General features: G+C 40.4%; 2 protein-coding genes across 2 annotated transcripts; both read left to right on the forward strand.

The window, feature by feature from the left end:
* The first annotated feature begins 387 nt into the window (after window positions 1–387).
* On the forward strand, window positions 388–2,037 carry LOC132061163 (uncharacterized). The gene has a single exon (XM_059454021.1). The coding sequence runs from the start codon at window positions 388–390 to the stop codon at window positions 2,035–2,037; it is 1,650 nt and encodes a 549-aa protein (XP_059310004.1).
* Window positions 2,038–2,136: 99 nt separating this feature from the next.
* Window positions 2,137–8,669, forward strand: LOC132061164 (uncharacterized). Its single transcript, XM_059454022.1, is given in 8 exon segments — window positions 2,137–2,247; window positions 2,339–2,465; window positions 2,533–3,211; window positions 3,437–3,798; window positions 3,913–4,622; window positions 4,913–5,784; window positions 7,328–7,543; window positions 8,147–8,669. Coding segments are annotated over 8 exon segments (3,600 nt in total).
* Window positions 8,670–15,522: the final 6,853 nt, after the last annotated feature.

Consider the following 15,522-nt stretch of genomic DNA (forward strand, 5'->3'; position numbering starts at 1 on the left):
CCAAGCGCATTACTTTCCATTGGAACCACAACCTTAGTTCCTTTTATCAATAGTTTACATCTTAAAATAACTCTTAATCATTAATGAAAAAACATCAAACCAATTACTATTATATTCCCCTCTCCCTGGAAATATAGACTAATAGTCGAGCGTTACACTTAACAAGTATATTTCTTCATTATATTCTCTGTGGGATTCGACCCCAACCTCGTTGGGTTCTATATTTGACAACGACTGCTTACTCCTGATATTAAAGGTGTAATTTGGGCGCATCAAATTTTGGCGCCGTTGTCGCGGAATACGGTCTAGAAATTTACTAACTAGTGTAAAACTTTACTTTTAGTCTTTATTTCTCTTCTTATTTTCTTTTGTTGTTGTGCAGGTAATATGGACGAGAATGGTAATCCCATTCAAAATCCACCAGTGGCAGTCGTCGAAGAAGCGGCGGGGGTAGGCTATGCAGCCGCAATTCAGCCCTCGCTTCTAATTGGAAACTCGCGTTTCCGCGTGACCAACACAATACTACACCTGCTCAACACTAAGGGTCTGTTTGGCGGTCTACCTAAAGATGACCCGAATAGGCACCTTCGGAAATTTCTTGGGGTGTGTTCTACTAATGTGCATTTGGGCATCTCAATTGAAGCAGTCAAGCTATGGCTCTTCCTGTACTCTCTAATGGGGGAAGCCACGGCTTGGTTAGATGGTCTCCTGTCCGGATCCATCACAACTTGGGAGAAATTGGCCAAAGTATTCCTTAAGAAGTTCTTCCCTCCATCTCGGATGTTGCAACTCCGTGACGAAATCAACAACTTTTGTCAACTTCCTGATAGGGCTCTCCATGAAACTTGGATTCGTTTTAAAAAGAAAATCAAAAGTTATACAAAGCATGGGTTTCTCGATAGTGTGCTTATACAAATATTTTATAGGTCTTTGGACTCGGTCAACAAATCAGTAGCGAACAATATCGTGGAAGGGTCTATTATGGATAATTCTTATGCCACCGTTTGTAAATTGTTGGATAAATTGTTCGAGATTAATGAAGCGTGGCACACTAGGGATTCGGAAGTAGGTGGAGGAAGTTCCTCCAAAAATGTGCTCACTCCTGTGATGATTAAGAAGGAGGAAGAGAGATATAAATCCATGGCCAAACTTGTCACCCAAATGGACCTTCTTACAAAACGTGTCCTGGGTGGCGGAAGCAAAAAGGTGAATGCAGTAGAGTCTTGTGAAAGGGGTTCTCCGGATGAGCAATGTTTCCAAATGTATGATGAGGAGACAAGTTATATCAACAATCAAAGGGAGGGTTCCCGTCCGAACTACCAACGTCCGAGTCAAGGATCTTGGAGGCAAGGCCAAGGGAATCAAGGTTGGAACAAAGATCAAGGTAACTCAAATTGGAGAGATAATCATGACAACAATCAAGGGGGTTACAACAACAACTACAACAATCATCGGAGTTCAAATCCGTATGTCCCTCCAAAGGGGAATCAACAAAGCTCTAGTCAACCGCCCACTAGCGATCCCGCTAGTTCAAAAATTAAAGATATGTTGTCAAGAGTGCTGAAGAAAGTGGAATCCACCGATACCTTTTGCCAGGAGACAATAGATGAGGTGAAATCAATGGGGCAAGTTGTAAGTTCACACTCCACCTCCATTAAACAATTGGAGTCTCAACTTGGCCAAATGTCGGCTATCCTCAACCAAAGGCAAAAAGGCCCACTCTCTAGTGATATGGCTGCAAATCCAAGGAATGATGGTGATCATGAATGCAATGCAATTACTACTAGGAGTGGTAAAACAATTGGGAAAGAGGCATTGGTGAAAGATAATTTGTTGGTTGATGATGAGAAAATGGTTGAAGAACCCATTGTTGTTAAAGAAGAAGTGACTCCAAAGAAGAAGCGGGCTAGTATTGAAAAGCCCACTATTGTTGAAGATGCTCCGAAAATTAATGATGCTTCAAAAAGCAAGGAAGCGGTAGAGGAGGTACCAAAGGCTTCACCGCCCGTTATGAAGCCTCCTCCTCCATTTCTTTAACGATTGGCAAAGAAAGCGGACGGTGGAAAATTCCTCAAGTTCATCAAACGATTAAAGGGGCTCTCAACAAATATTCTATTGGTTGATGCTCTTGAGCAAATGCCCGGTTATGCAAAGTTCATAAAAGATCTTGTGACCAAAAGAAGGAGTCCCGACCTTGAAACATTGGGAGGCACTCATCATTGTAGTGCAATTATTACCAAATCTTTGGTACCAAAAAAAAAGACCCTAGAGCATTCACAATTCCGTGCACAATCGGTAAATACAAGTTTGCAAAAGCTTTATGTGATCTTGGAGCAAGCATCAATTTGATGCCGCTATCTATATTCAACAAGTTGGGATTGGGCACTCCCCATCCCACCACGATGAGATTACTTATGGCAGACAGAGCCGTAAAGAGGCCCATTGGCATTCTTTATGATGTGCTTGTGAGAGTGGATCGATTTATTTTTTCGGTCAATTTTGTGATATTGGATTGCGAAGTTGACTTTGAAGTTCCCATAATCATGGGAAGACCATTCTTAGCTACGGGGCGTGCTCTCGTGGATGTGGAGAGAGGTGATTTGAAATTTAGGATGAATGATGAAGAGATCACTTTCCATATTTGCAAGTCAATGAAACAACCGGCGGATATGAGTGTTGTGTCGGTTATTGATACAATTGATGAAGCAATGGAGACAACCATCGAACATGAGCATATGGGTGATATGTTGGCAGCGGTGATAATGAACTATGAAGGAGACAATGAAGAAGAGTTTAAGGAAACGATTAATGCATTGATTGGGATGGGGTCATACCACCTCAATCCAAAGAAGCTTGATCTTGATTTAGAAAATCGAGAAACTCCTCCTGCAAAGCCTTCCATTATTGTGCCTCCTACTTTGGAACTCAAACCTCTTCCTTCACATTTGAGGTATGAGTTTTTTGGACCCAACAACACATTGCCCGTGATTATATCCGCCCGATTGATGGACAAACAAAGAGAGAGATTGATGGTGATCTTGAGAAGATACAAAAAAGCTATTGGATGGTGTATTGCAGATATCCAAGGGATTTCGCCCGGTATTTGTACTCATAAAATTCGACTGGATGAAGAATGTGAGCCAAGCGTTGAACATCAAAGGAGGTCAAATCCTCCTATGCAAGAGGTTGTGAAGGTCGAAATCATCAAGTGGTTAGATGCCGATATTGTGTACCCTATATCGGATAGCTCTTAGGTTAGTTCGCTTCAATGTATACCCAAAAAAGGTGGAATCACCGTGGTGGAAAATACTAAAAATGAATTTATTCCCACTCGCACGATCACCGGATGGCGGGTTTGCATAGATTATCGGAAGTTGAATAAGTGGACCAAAAAGGACCACTTCCCAATGTCATTCATGGATCAAATGCTTGATAGGTTTGCAGGAAGGGATTATTATTGCTTTCTTGATGGTCATTCTGGGTACAACCAAATCACCATTGCTCCCGAGGATCAAGAGAAGAGCACGTTCACTTGTCCTTATGGGACCTTTGCTTTCAAGAGGATGCCCTTCGGGCTATGTAATGCACTCGCAACTTTTCAACGTTGCATGATGTCTATTTTCTCCGACATGGTTGAGGAGTCCATTAAAATCTTCATGGACAACTTTTCCGTGGTAGGGGATTTCTTTGATGAATGCTTGGAGAATCCTGCCCAAGAATTGAACATATGTGAAGAGACAAACTTGGTTCTAAATTGGGAGAAGTGTCACGTCATGGTTAGAGAAAGCATTGTCTTGGGATATAAGATTTCAGAAAAGGGGCTTGAGGTTGATCAAGCTAAGATTGAGGTTATTGTCAAGCTTCGTCCCCCAATCTCCGACAAAGGTGTTCGTAGCTTCCTTGGGCATGTCAGGTTTTATAGAAGATTCATCAGGGATTTCTCGAAAATATCTAACCCTCTATGCAAATTATTAGAGAAGGATTCGAAGTTTGTATTCAATGATGCTTGTTTGAAGGCATTTGAGGGCTTGAAAGAGAGACCCATATCGGCTTCCATCATCATTGCTCCGGATCGATCCCAACCATTTGAGTTGATGTGTGATGCAAGTGGATTTGCCCAGGGGGTTATTCTTGGCCAAAAGCGTGATAAAATCTTCCACCCAATTTACTATGCAAGTAAGACTCTAAACGGTGCCCAAATGAATTACACTGTCACTGAGCAAGAGTTTCTTGCTATTATGTTTGCTTTTGAGAAGTTTCAGGCTTACTTGTTGGGAACCCATGTGATTGTTCGCACTGATCATGCGGCTCTAAGTTACGTCATGACAAAGAAAGATGTAAAATCGAGATTGACATGTTGGGTCCTTTTCTTGCAAGAGTTTGACTTTGAAGTCAAAGATAGAAAGGGTTGTGAAAATCAAGTGGCGGACCATTTGTCTCGTCTTGAAGAGGGTGGGCGTCCATTGGATGGCCTAGAAATCAATGAGTCATTCCCGGATGAGCAAGTAATGGCGGGATCACATGACATGATCCCTTGGTATGCCCATTTTGCTAACTTTCATGCGAGTGACATCATGCTTGAGGATTTGAACTTTCACCAAAAGAAAAAGTTTTTGAGTGATGCCCAGAAATTCTATTGGGATGAGCCATATCTATTCCGAGTTTGCGCCGATAATATCATAAGGAGGTGCATACCCAAAGTAGAAATGATGCCCATCATCGAAGCATGTCACTCATCACTGGTTGGTGGACACATAGTAGCCCAAGAACGGCGGCTCAGGTTCTTCAAAGTGGCTTTTCTTGGCCAATAATCTATCAAGATGCACATAACTTTGTGAAAGCTTGTGATCAATGTCAAAGGCATGGGGGCATCTTAAGGAGGCATGAGCTATCGATGACACCAATTTTTGAGGTTAAATTGTTTGATGTATGGGGCATTGACTTTATGGGTCCATTTGTGAGTTCCTACAACAACAAGTACATTCTTGTGGCGGTAGACTACGTATCTAAATGGGTGGAAGCTATTGCTCTCCCTAATAATGAAGGAAGGAGTGTCACCGCATTCTTGAAGAGGCATATTTTCTCAAGGTTTGGAACCCCAAGGGCAATCATTAGTGATGGGGGCTCTCATTTTTGCAACCGGTTATTCAAGACTCTTCTTGAGAAGTATAGAGTAATGCATAAAGTTTCCACCCCGTATCATCCCCAAACAAGTAGACAAGTTGAAGTCTCAAATAGGGAGATCAAGAGCATACTCTCCAAAATAGTGAATGCTAACCGGACTGATTGGTCAAAGAAATTAGATGATGCTTTATGGGCTTACCGAACGGCTTACAAGACACTAATTGGCATGTCTCCTTATCAATTGGTGTTTGGCAAAGCTTGTCATCTTCCGGTAGAACTTGAACATAAGGTATTGTGGGCCTTGAAAAAGTTTAATCTAGATTGGGGTGATGCCACAAACTTGAGGATGGAACAACTTAATAAGCTTGATGAATTTCGACTTAGAGCTTATGCTAGCTCTTCACTCTTCAAGGCCCGCATGAAGCACTTCCATGATAAGAAGATCTTGCAAAGAGAATTTAGTCCCGGGGATCACGTATTGTTATTCAACTCAAGGCTCCGGTTGTTTCCCGGAAAGTTGAAATCCAAATGGTTCGGCCTGTTAGAAATCACCCAAGTGTTCCCACATGAAACAATTGAATTTGTTTGCCCAAGTGGCAATAAAATCAAGGTGAACGAGCAAAGGGTGAAACATTACTCGGGATCCCAGAATGAAGCAAAGTATTGAGGTATTCTTCCTCAATGAGCCATGAAAAGGTACCAACGTCATGCTGCGACGTGAAATCAAGCGCTTCTTGGGAGGCAACCCAAGTTTCCATTTTCATGTGTTTGTGTTTTTACTTTCGTGATGTTTTTTTATGTGTGTTTAAGTGTGTAGGAGTAAGTTGTGTGCACAAAAGAAGAAGAGTTGGGAAATTGTCAATGGGCATAACATGCTGCAGCACATACCACTCGCATGTCATGCCTGCTGCAGCACCTGCGTCTCGCAGGTGGTGCACAATTGCAGTCCAAGAAGGTCACATTCTCTGTCAAGAAGTGCGAAGAAAATGCACAACATGCGATTCACATGTTCAACATACTGCACCACATGCGATTCGTATGTTGTGCAAGTAAGTGCGAATTTCACGGGTCAGTTGACTGACCCGACTCGTCTTTGTTTTTAAATTTCAAATAAAAGGAACGTAACTGATGGTTTCATTAGTTACGTCCCTTCATTTTCCTTCTCCTCCTTCATCCCTCTTCCCTCCTATATCATTCCATCACCCTATATCAATCCAATCATTCCTAATCACACCACAAATCATAACTAGGGTTTCTTTCTAATTCACTTTGGCAAAGCTTTTTCAAGTGTGCTAACTTCCATCAACTCTCAAGGTATGAACACTCTACTATTCTTTACATTAAGTGATGCCTAAGAAATGCTTCAATCCATGTCATTGCCATTCCGTTCCACTTATAGTAATTAGTTAGTTTGTTGAAGAATTATCTTCTGCATTTTGTGGGTTGTTGGGAATTGATGAACAATGGGGAATTATTGAGTACCCATGCTTGTGTAGTCTTACTAGGTTGATAAAAAGAGGTGTTGTTGATGAATAATTTGGTGACAACTGGGGAATTCTTGAGTACCCATTGTCGTAATAGTTAATTGTTGATGAATGTTCACAACATATTTGATGAAATGCCTAAATGACCCTTTGTATACTTAGATTTTGTAGAAGTGTGATCATTTGCCAACCTTGGGGAATTCTTGAGTACCCAAAGCACATTACATGTACAATAGGACCTATGATGCCCTCAGTATTGTAAAATTGACATTGTCTTTTATGAGGAATGACCATCGAACATTGGTCTGAGTGATTAAATAGGTTTTCCCAATGATAGACGGGGTAACAGCCTTCTTAAGGGAAATAGTTACATGAGTATGTTCTTGTGTGTGCGCGAATGTGATTGCCTGTGAATATGTGTTATGTATATATCACTGTAAAAAAAAGTGTTCAGTGCTTCACCTGTGTGCAGCATCAGCAAGTGACATATTGAACATGCGAATCGCACCTGCTGCAGCAGGTGTTGATAGTGAAGAACAAATCTAAAGTTCAAATTATGCAGTACCTGTGATACTACATACGAGTGGCATGTCATACATGTGACTCACATATGGTGTTTCGCAGGTGATACAATCCTTCATTGCTATATTTTGCCTTGCTTCTTTCTTCTTACTTAAAGAGCATCATAAATAGTGGGTATGTTTTTGTGTGATTCGCAGGCTGGCTCGAACAAAGAAAGCACAAGGTGGAGGAAAAAGGGCAACACGACAAGCCTCCACCTCTAAAAGAAAAGAAAAGGCACCTGCGGATCCGGTCCTCCAGTCTGAAGAGGGGACACATGAGGCTTCCTCACCAGAACCCGAGGATGCCATCACAAGAGGTGAAAGAAGGGAAGCGGTAGAGAAAAGGTTCACCGTGCCTGGATCCAGAGACGTGTACAAGGCTTGGAGCATTATTAAACTCGATGGAAATCCAGCCCGGGGCTTCATTGTAGAAAAGAGGGTCACTTTGAATGGTCTACAGGATCAATGCCCGGGCATCATCCATAAGCTCGAGGCCTTGAGATGGACCTATTTCATGTAGGCGGCTGAATATTGCTCAGCCTTTGTGATGGAATTCTATACGGCTTATGCGCCCATGTTAAATGCAAAAATCTCGCGCCGCCAACCTAAGAAAAATGTGGAGCACTTCTGTTAGATTTCGGTTCGGGGGAAGGATATTGATTGTGCTGCCGACACCATAACTTCTATCATATATGAGCAGTGAAGAGAAACAGACCCTATTGAAGGTTGGCCTCTGGTGAATTCTGAATATGATTTAAGGATGGTGAACCCAGAGGAGCAGTGAGAGTGGGCTGCTTCAGTGATTACCTCAGGGACTCTGCCATGGCTGGATCCATCATTCTCCATTGAGAAGAACACTTTCAACCGCGAAGCTAAGTTTTGGCTATCACTAGTGTCCTCGGGGGTGATTCCTTCCAAGAATAACACTGACATACCTATTGCAAAGTGTATTCTCATTGCTTCGCTCATGTCCAGGTACCTCGTCAATGTGGGGGTAATTATCAGGGATGCGATAAAAAATAAGTCCACTCAAAAAGGCACATCATTCCTTTTTCCTTGCTTGATCACTGAACTATGCCGAAGAAAGAAGGTTCGTGATATTCCTCGGATGGACAGGATGTTAAAGGCTGACCAAATGATAGATTACACCAAATTGGAACTGGGGAGTAGAAAGAAGAAGCGGGTGAGTCCACAGCCGAGAGCCTCGGCGACAGTGTTTGATGCTCATATTCTTGAGCCCGAGGACTTGGACACTGATGATGATGCTACTGCTCCTAGTTCTGTGCCTCCTGCTCCGAGGCCTGACCTTTCGAGTGCTCCTTCCTCTACTACAGGTCCTTCTGCACCTATTCCACCACCCACCACAGCAACTCGTGGGGTTTCTAGCCAGGGTATGCGAGTGCTTCGGGCAGCTGATGCCAAGGTTAATTGGCTTGTGGAGAAGCTTCCCAATTTTGTGAAAGAGGCTATTGAAACAGCTATGGCACCATATACATAGTCCGTCATAGATATAAAAAGGGATTAGGATAAGATTAAGGAGCATGTACGCCATATTGACCTTCAATTGGAGCATATCGAGGGTGGTGGTGATGGAGGCCTTCCAGCCATTCGGGCAGACCTGGCAAAGGTCAAGGAGGATATTCGGGTGCTGAAAGTTCCGGACATCGAGCTTAGTGCACCCATTCTACCGTCCAGTACCTCTCTATTCTCTACTGGGCCCACAACAACTACCATGCCTTCGGGGAAAGGAGTTGAGGAGATATCTGAGGAAGAAGAAGAAGAAAATGAGAAAGAAGAAGAAGAGGAGGAGGAAAGTGAGGAAGAGTTCGACGAGGAGCTTGAGGGTGACCCAGCTGTTGAGAGGGTACAGCCGTTTCGAGTTGGTGAGACAGAGCAGGAGGTCAGAGAGAGAGCGTCTCGAGGAGGCACGTACTTCAGCCCGGGCTGCTGGTATTCCTGAGGACGAGATTGACACATATGTGGCCATGCAGTAGCCCTTTGAGGCTAGCAGGAAGTCAAGGGGGGCATCCCAACCCCCGAGGGTGGGTGAGGCCAGTTCATCCGGTGCCCCTCCAGCTGACATATCATTGCCACCATCTGTGGGCCCTGAGATAGTGACACCCGCGCCAGTGGCGACAGTTGAAGGTGATACTGAGATGACTCCATTGATAGTGCCTCCGTTGGAGGTCCTTCCTGCTGATCAGACACCATCGGACGCCTGACGCGTCCTTTGTAAGCTACTCATCTCTTGTACTACATTTGATGCATTGGGGACACTGCATATTCTTTTTGTTGGGGGTGGGATAGCTCATGTTTCATGTGTTATTATTTTTTTGTATGTAGGATAGTTCATGTTCTATGCTTCGTGTACTCTTAGTTTTTCATTGCCAAGTATGATAGTGATGGTTGATCAGTTTATAGCATAAATGTTTTCATCTTGTTTTGTTTTTTCATCTTGTTTTAATAATACTCCTCCCAATATTTTTTTAGTGCATATGTACTTAGAGGGAAGAAGCAACACTAACATGACTCGTTTGGTGACATAGTTGTTTTGCAAAGCATAGAATGATAGGTTGAGAAGTAATTAGAAAATAGTCAAGTAATCCATGTGTTGTGAGATGTTATTGTTCTAGTCTTATGCATAATTGTGATCTAGAACTTGCCCGGAAAGTTTCTCAAGGTGAAATCCTAAACTGCACTTGTTTGAAAGAGGATATTAGGCTTTCTTTGGATCGCCACTAAACCTCAAAATTCCTACCCATTGCATATCTATCCTAGTTAACCCCTTTTCGAGCCTTAACTTTTTTTTCTTTTCTTTTATTACAACCTTGTGACAAGTCCTGTTCCTTTTGCCCTTGTTTACCCACCTTTTGGCACCCTATCTCCCTAAGTGAGTCGAATACGCTAAAATAGGCTAAAACACCGTAGTTTGGGGGTGGTGGTTGCCAAGAAATGGTGCAGTATGTGATGGAAAGTTAAAGGGCACACTAAAAAAAGAGTGTATATGTATGTATATGTATAGAAAGGTGTGTATATGTACATATAAATTATATGTGTAGTTGTGAACACGAGTGTGTAAATAATGGTTATGACTTAAGAAATAAATGGGGAAGCTAGAGAGGTAATAATGGTGTTGGCTAAAGGAGGTACTAATGGGCGGTAGATGCTTAAATGATAAAGAAGGGACGAATTAGGTGAAGGAAGCGTGTTTGAGAATGCTTACGGAGACGTCAAGTCACTCTTATCCAAAATACACCCCACCTTAACCTCGAACCTTCATTATAACCCGCAAGTCCTAGTTGATTTTGAACAAAGTGTGTTTACATTAGTGGAGAAATACTTAAAGGGCAAGCTTATGGCATCGCATTTGTGTACTTGTACATCATCTTTTTTTAGTGTGAGTTGTTCTTTCCTTATTCGTCTTTTGTCCCAGTTGATATTTGTGAACATGTGTGTGTGGCACTTTCCTTGGTCTTTTTGTGAGGGCGTGTGGATTACTAAGCTTAATGAAAGAATTACTTCTTGGCGCGACATTTGAAGCCGTTCCCTCAAGAGCTAGAGTAACATTGTGTCACCAAATGAAGCGGTTGGTTAATGCTCGACCTTTGAGGAAATGCACCATGTTTGGCAACAAGAGGGAGGGGTAATCATTTTTTAAATGGATGTGTTTAACTGATCACTATCATCACTGTAGTAACTTAGCAATTTTCATATATTATAGTTTTGCTTTAATTGCTTGAGGATAAGCAAAAGCATAAGTTTTGGGGTGTTGATGTGCCGTGAAATTACGGCGCATTCGATATCAATTGCCTAGTCTTTTGTGAATCTTCAAGTACTTTTGATTTCGTTTCTCGTGTTTTGGTGTTGATTTGTAGAATAACAAGTGTTGGGAGCAACTTGAGGCAAAATGAAGCAAAAACAAGCTAAAGTGAACCAAAAACACCACTGCGAGTCGCATGTATCGCATGCGAGTCGCAGTGGCTCAAGATCCGATGACGAGATGGCTAGGAATCGAAGATAGTCATGCAGCACATGCGAGCACCACATGCGAGTTGCATGTGGTGCATGCGAGTCGCACCTGATGCAGCAAATGCTGCACCATAACTGCTTGAAGATGCAATACATGCGAGATTTTGGTGCAACCTGCGACTTGCAGGTTGCACATGCGACACCAAGTGCGATTCACACCAGATGTGCAGGGATATTTTTGTCTGGAAATTTTCCCCGTTTTGGAAAGTCTATAAATAGATTTCTAGGGTTTTGGACTCATTATTCTACAGGTTTTTAAGTTGTCTTTTTGTGGAGCTCATTTATTATTGGTTGGTGAAGCTTTTGAGAGATTCCTTTGCTTTTGGCATCTTCTCCATTCAATACTTTTGTAAGCTTTATGAATACTATTTATATTATTGCTTTACTTTTAATGAATATTAGTGGCTAAACTCTTCAACTAAGGTTGTGGGACCAAATGTGTTAGTTATGTGATTGGGTTTCATATTCATACTTCATTTATATGCTAATGGTGTTTTCTATTAACTATTCAAGCGTTAATGTCTTGTGATGGTGTACAACATTATTTGTCCCTTAATATCATTACTTTGCTTGGAAAAGAAAGTAGAGGTTAGGAAAAGAGTTAATAGCAACAATTTGGGTCATTAAGCCCATCTAATAGCTTAAGCTAGGAATAGTAAAGCTAGTTGAGGCTAAATGGGTGTCCCCATATAAAATATTCTAGGGCTTGGAAAAGCCTAGGATGAAATTTGCTAATTTTGTTGGAAAACTTTTGGCAAGAATCACGTGACCCTAGGTTTAATACACCTAGGCATATAAATGAGTTGAAGTGATACCCAAGCGCATTACTTTCCATTGGAACCACAACCTTAATTCCTTTTACTAATAGTTTACATCTTATAATAACTCTTAATCATTAATGAACAAACATAAAAACAATTACTATTATATTCCCCCCTCCCTTGAAATATAGATTAATAGTCGAGCGTTACACTTAACAAGTATATTTCTTTATTGTATTCTCTGTGGGATTCGACCCCAACCTCGTTGGGTTCTATATTTGACAACGACCACTTACTCCTGATTAAAGGTGTAATTTGGGCGTATCATAACTGCTTTGCTTTTCTGTTTCTTTAATTCCCCTGTTTCTTTTTTTTTTTTTTGCTCAAGAATCGTGCTTTCCTTCTTTCCTCCATTCTCAGAATAATACCTAGAAGTTCATGTTCAAACCCAACAACATTCACCCCCAACACTTTGCAAGCCTTTATCACTGTTAACTTAGTCCATTTTGAGGTTTCCACCACATCAGGGATATCAACAGTTTGAATTTAAGGATCATGCCAAGGCAAAGGAAAACTGTTAAAGGATCGAGATGAGATACCGAGTCGATTCATCCGGAGCCGACAGCTCGAGAATATCGATTTGGGTATATGAGAGTCCATCGAGTGTCCTGCATGGTCTGCTTCATCATCCGCTTCAAGCTGAAAGAGTGTCCCCTCCATGAGTTCTAAATCCCTGAGACTGGATGCTTGAATTTCTTGTTCAAAAGGATCAAAAAAGGAAGAAGCATTCAAGGAAGATGAAGCTCTGAAGCAGCATGGGTCTAGCTTTGATACATATGATCTCCATACTTGCTTCTTTTTGTGTTGCTTGAAGTGTTTGCTTGTAAGTGGGCCTTTAGTGTAGTAACTGCTGTTCAAAGCTAATGAAGTTCTCCCTTTGTAGTGTTTCTTATTACCCTGACTATTAGATGAGAATAGGGCCGGCCCATTTGTGGTTAAATCCTTCGAATTTCTTCCTTTCTCCACAGGTTCTCCCACATGTGTGTCGCGTGATTCATTAATGGTATTAGCACGTGGAACCAGAAAAGAATTTGACCCCATCTTATTACTAGCCTCAGGCAAACCAGTCGAAGGACCAGTTTCACCTTTTGAAATCTTCTCAAACATGTTTCTTATGCTTCTTTGTTTCTTTTATGTACGTACTTTCGATGAAGACAACAATATATAGCAGTGATAAAGGTTATTTGATGTAAGTTCTTGTATATATATGATCACATCATTCAGGAGATTCATTAACTTTTGTTCTTCATTTTCGAATGATATGTTCTACCATCTCAAATATAATGCCAAAGTTGATTTTGGAGATTCAATGAATTTTATTTCATCGTTTGCATGTTGTCTTATACATTGCTATTACATGGTGATTCTTTTTTCATTTACTCTTTTGATTTACCAGTTTAAAGTAATGGTGTTCTATTCGTAACACTCTTATGGACAGGAGTCAAGGGCAAACTTCAAAACTCAGCGATACTGAGAAGAGACGTCACTACTACACTGTTACGACTTTCCCTTAATAGTTAACAGGTACCATATATTCCATTATAGCAATTAAATGGAAAATATAGCGTAGATGCATATGAATGTTTGGAATAGTTAATATTTGGTGACAACAGTCCAAGAAAAGAGGTTTTTATACCAGAAAATTACGTATATCATGGAATTCAACTTCTTTAAAATCTGTGTTCCCTGAGCAGGAAGAAATAAACTACATGCTAGCAGTGATTTTCAGTTGTGCGTAGTGATAGTGGTGGAGGTCAGTAAGTATAATAAACACGTTATTTGTGTAGTCTCCTTCTGTTTGATTAGTTTGTATCAAAATATCTTCTAGCTTATTGTGACACTCATGATGGAAAGCAGGCCAACGAAGGCGGGGACTATCAGGCTTTATATAGACGGGCGAGCTTTTGAAGAAAAAGTGCACATCACATCTATAGGCCAATCTCACATTAGAATAGAAAAGAAAAACAAAGGGCTTTATAAGACATATCACATATTTACTCGCGCTTTTGGCTCGATGAGGATGTAGCCCAAAGAGCAATTCCATTATTTCTTGACATCTGTTGGACCAAAGTGGACAATACATGATACTTATCCAGGTATAGGAATCTTAGATAGTTACATTACGGACATTAATAAAAGTAAGGGCCAAAGATATTTCAGAACTTAGTCTAAATTAATCTCTATGCAAACGGATCTTGATTTTATATATAAAAAAATTAGGTAAAATGAACTATAATTTGTTATATTCTTCTTTTTGTAACAGGTGCTTTCAATAATTAGTTGTGATATACGATGGATTAACAAAACTATTTGTAAAACCCCAAGCAACAAGCAATTAACAAAGGTTAAAAAAAGTTCTTCAATATTCAGTTGTATTCTAATAATAGTTCATCTATGTTCTAATTCTAATTGTAAAAAATCTAATTAAAATATTTATATACAAAAATATTATCAATATATATAGTTCATTTTATGTGTATATACGTCGTAAAATTTCATCTCTTTTTATCTTGACTAAAGTATAAGAATAGTATTTCTAAATTCACTATATATTTTTTATAACTGCGCGAAGCGCGGATAAGTTAACTAGTTGATTATAATTAGGAGAATTTCAAATTAGTACGTCTTGTAGTGGGAGATAATAAAGGGAAAATTAGTGACGTCTTAGGGTGTGTTCGGTATGGGGGAAAATGTTTTCCTAGAAACTGTGTTCTTGGAAAATAAGTGATTTTCTACTTATTTTCTCATGTTTGTTTAGGTAGTGGAAAATAAGTGAATTTCTTACTTATTTTCTCATATTCAGTTGGTTGGTAGAAAATATTTTTCGAAAAATACCCATCCAAGCCCCACCACTACTAAAAAATCCTGATTTACCTAGGGAATTTACCGAGGGACGTCCATCGATAAACAGGATTTACCGAGGGACACCATCGGTACTAGGCTCGTAGGGAATTTGACCGTTGGTAAATAATACCGAGGGACACTCTCGCAAATACCGATGAGACCCTCACACATCCCTTTCGATTTCCTTCCATCATATTGAAGCAAAATTAAATATACCGAGGGACGACTCTCGATACTTAAAAAATATATATAATATTGATATATCATTTACTGAGGGACAGCAATCGGTATATTAATTTTAATCAAATTAAATTTTTAAATACACCGAGTGTGACAACCCTCGATAAATATAAATATTTCACAATTAGATTTTTCATTTTACCGAGGAATGTCCATCGGTAAGCTAAATGAAAAGCACTTTGATAGTTGAAAAATAATGAGGACGTCCACTGACCCGAAAATACGAGATTTACAATTACACATGTTACCGAGGGACCGTATCGGTAAGTCCCTCAATATTTCGGTAATATTTTGGCAAGCATTGCCTATTTTTCACCGTAGCACCGTTATAAAAAAACATTTCAATAGCCGATTCAATAAGAATCCGAAACGCATCCAACAAAAATTACATCAAAACAATAATAAAAACACATCAAA

Source organism: Lycium ferocissimum, chromosome 6 (assembly GCF_029784015.1).
Source record: "Lycium ferocissimum isolate CSIRO_LF1 chromosome 6, AGI_CSIRO_Lferr_CH_V1, whole genome shotgun sequence".
Lineage (NCBI taxonomy): Eukaryota > Viridiplantae > Streptophyta > Magnoliopsida > Solanales > Solanaceae > Lycium > Lycium ferocissimum.

What these genes read in the sequence shown, in the direction of transcription:
- LOC132061163 (XM_059454021.1), top strand. Translation starts at nt 388, where the DNA reads ATGGACGAGAATGGTAATCCCATTCAAAATCCACCAGTGGCAGTCGTC.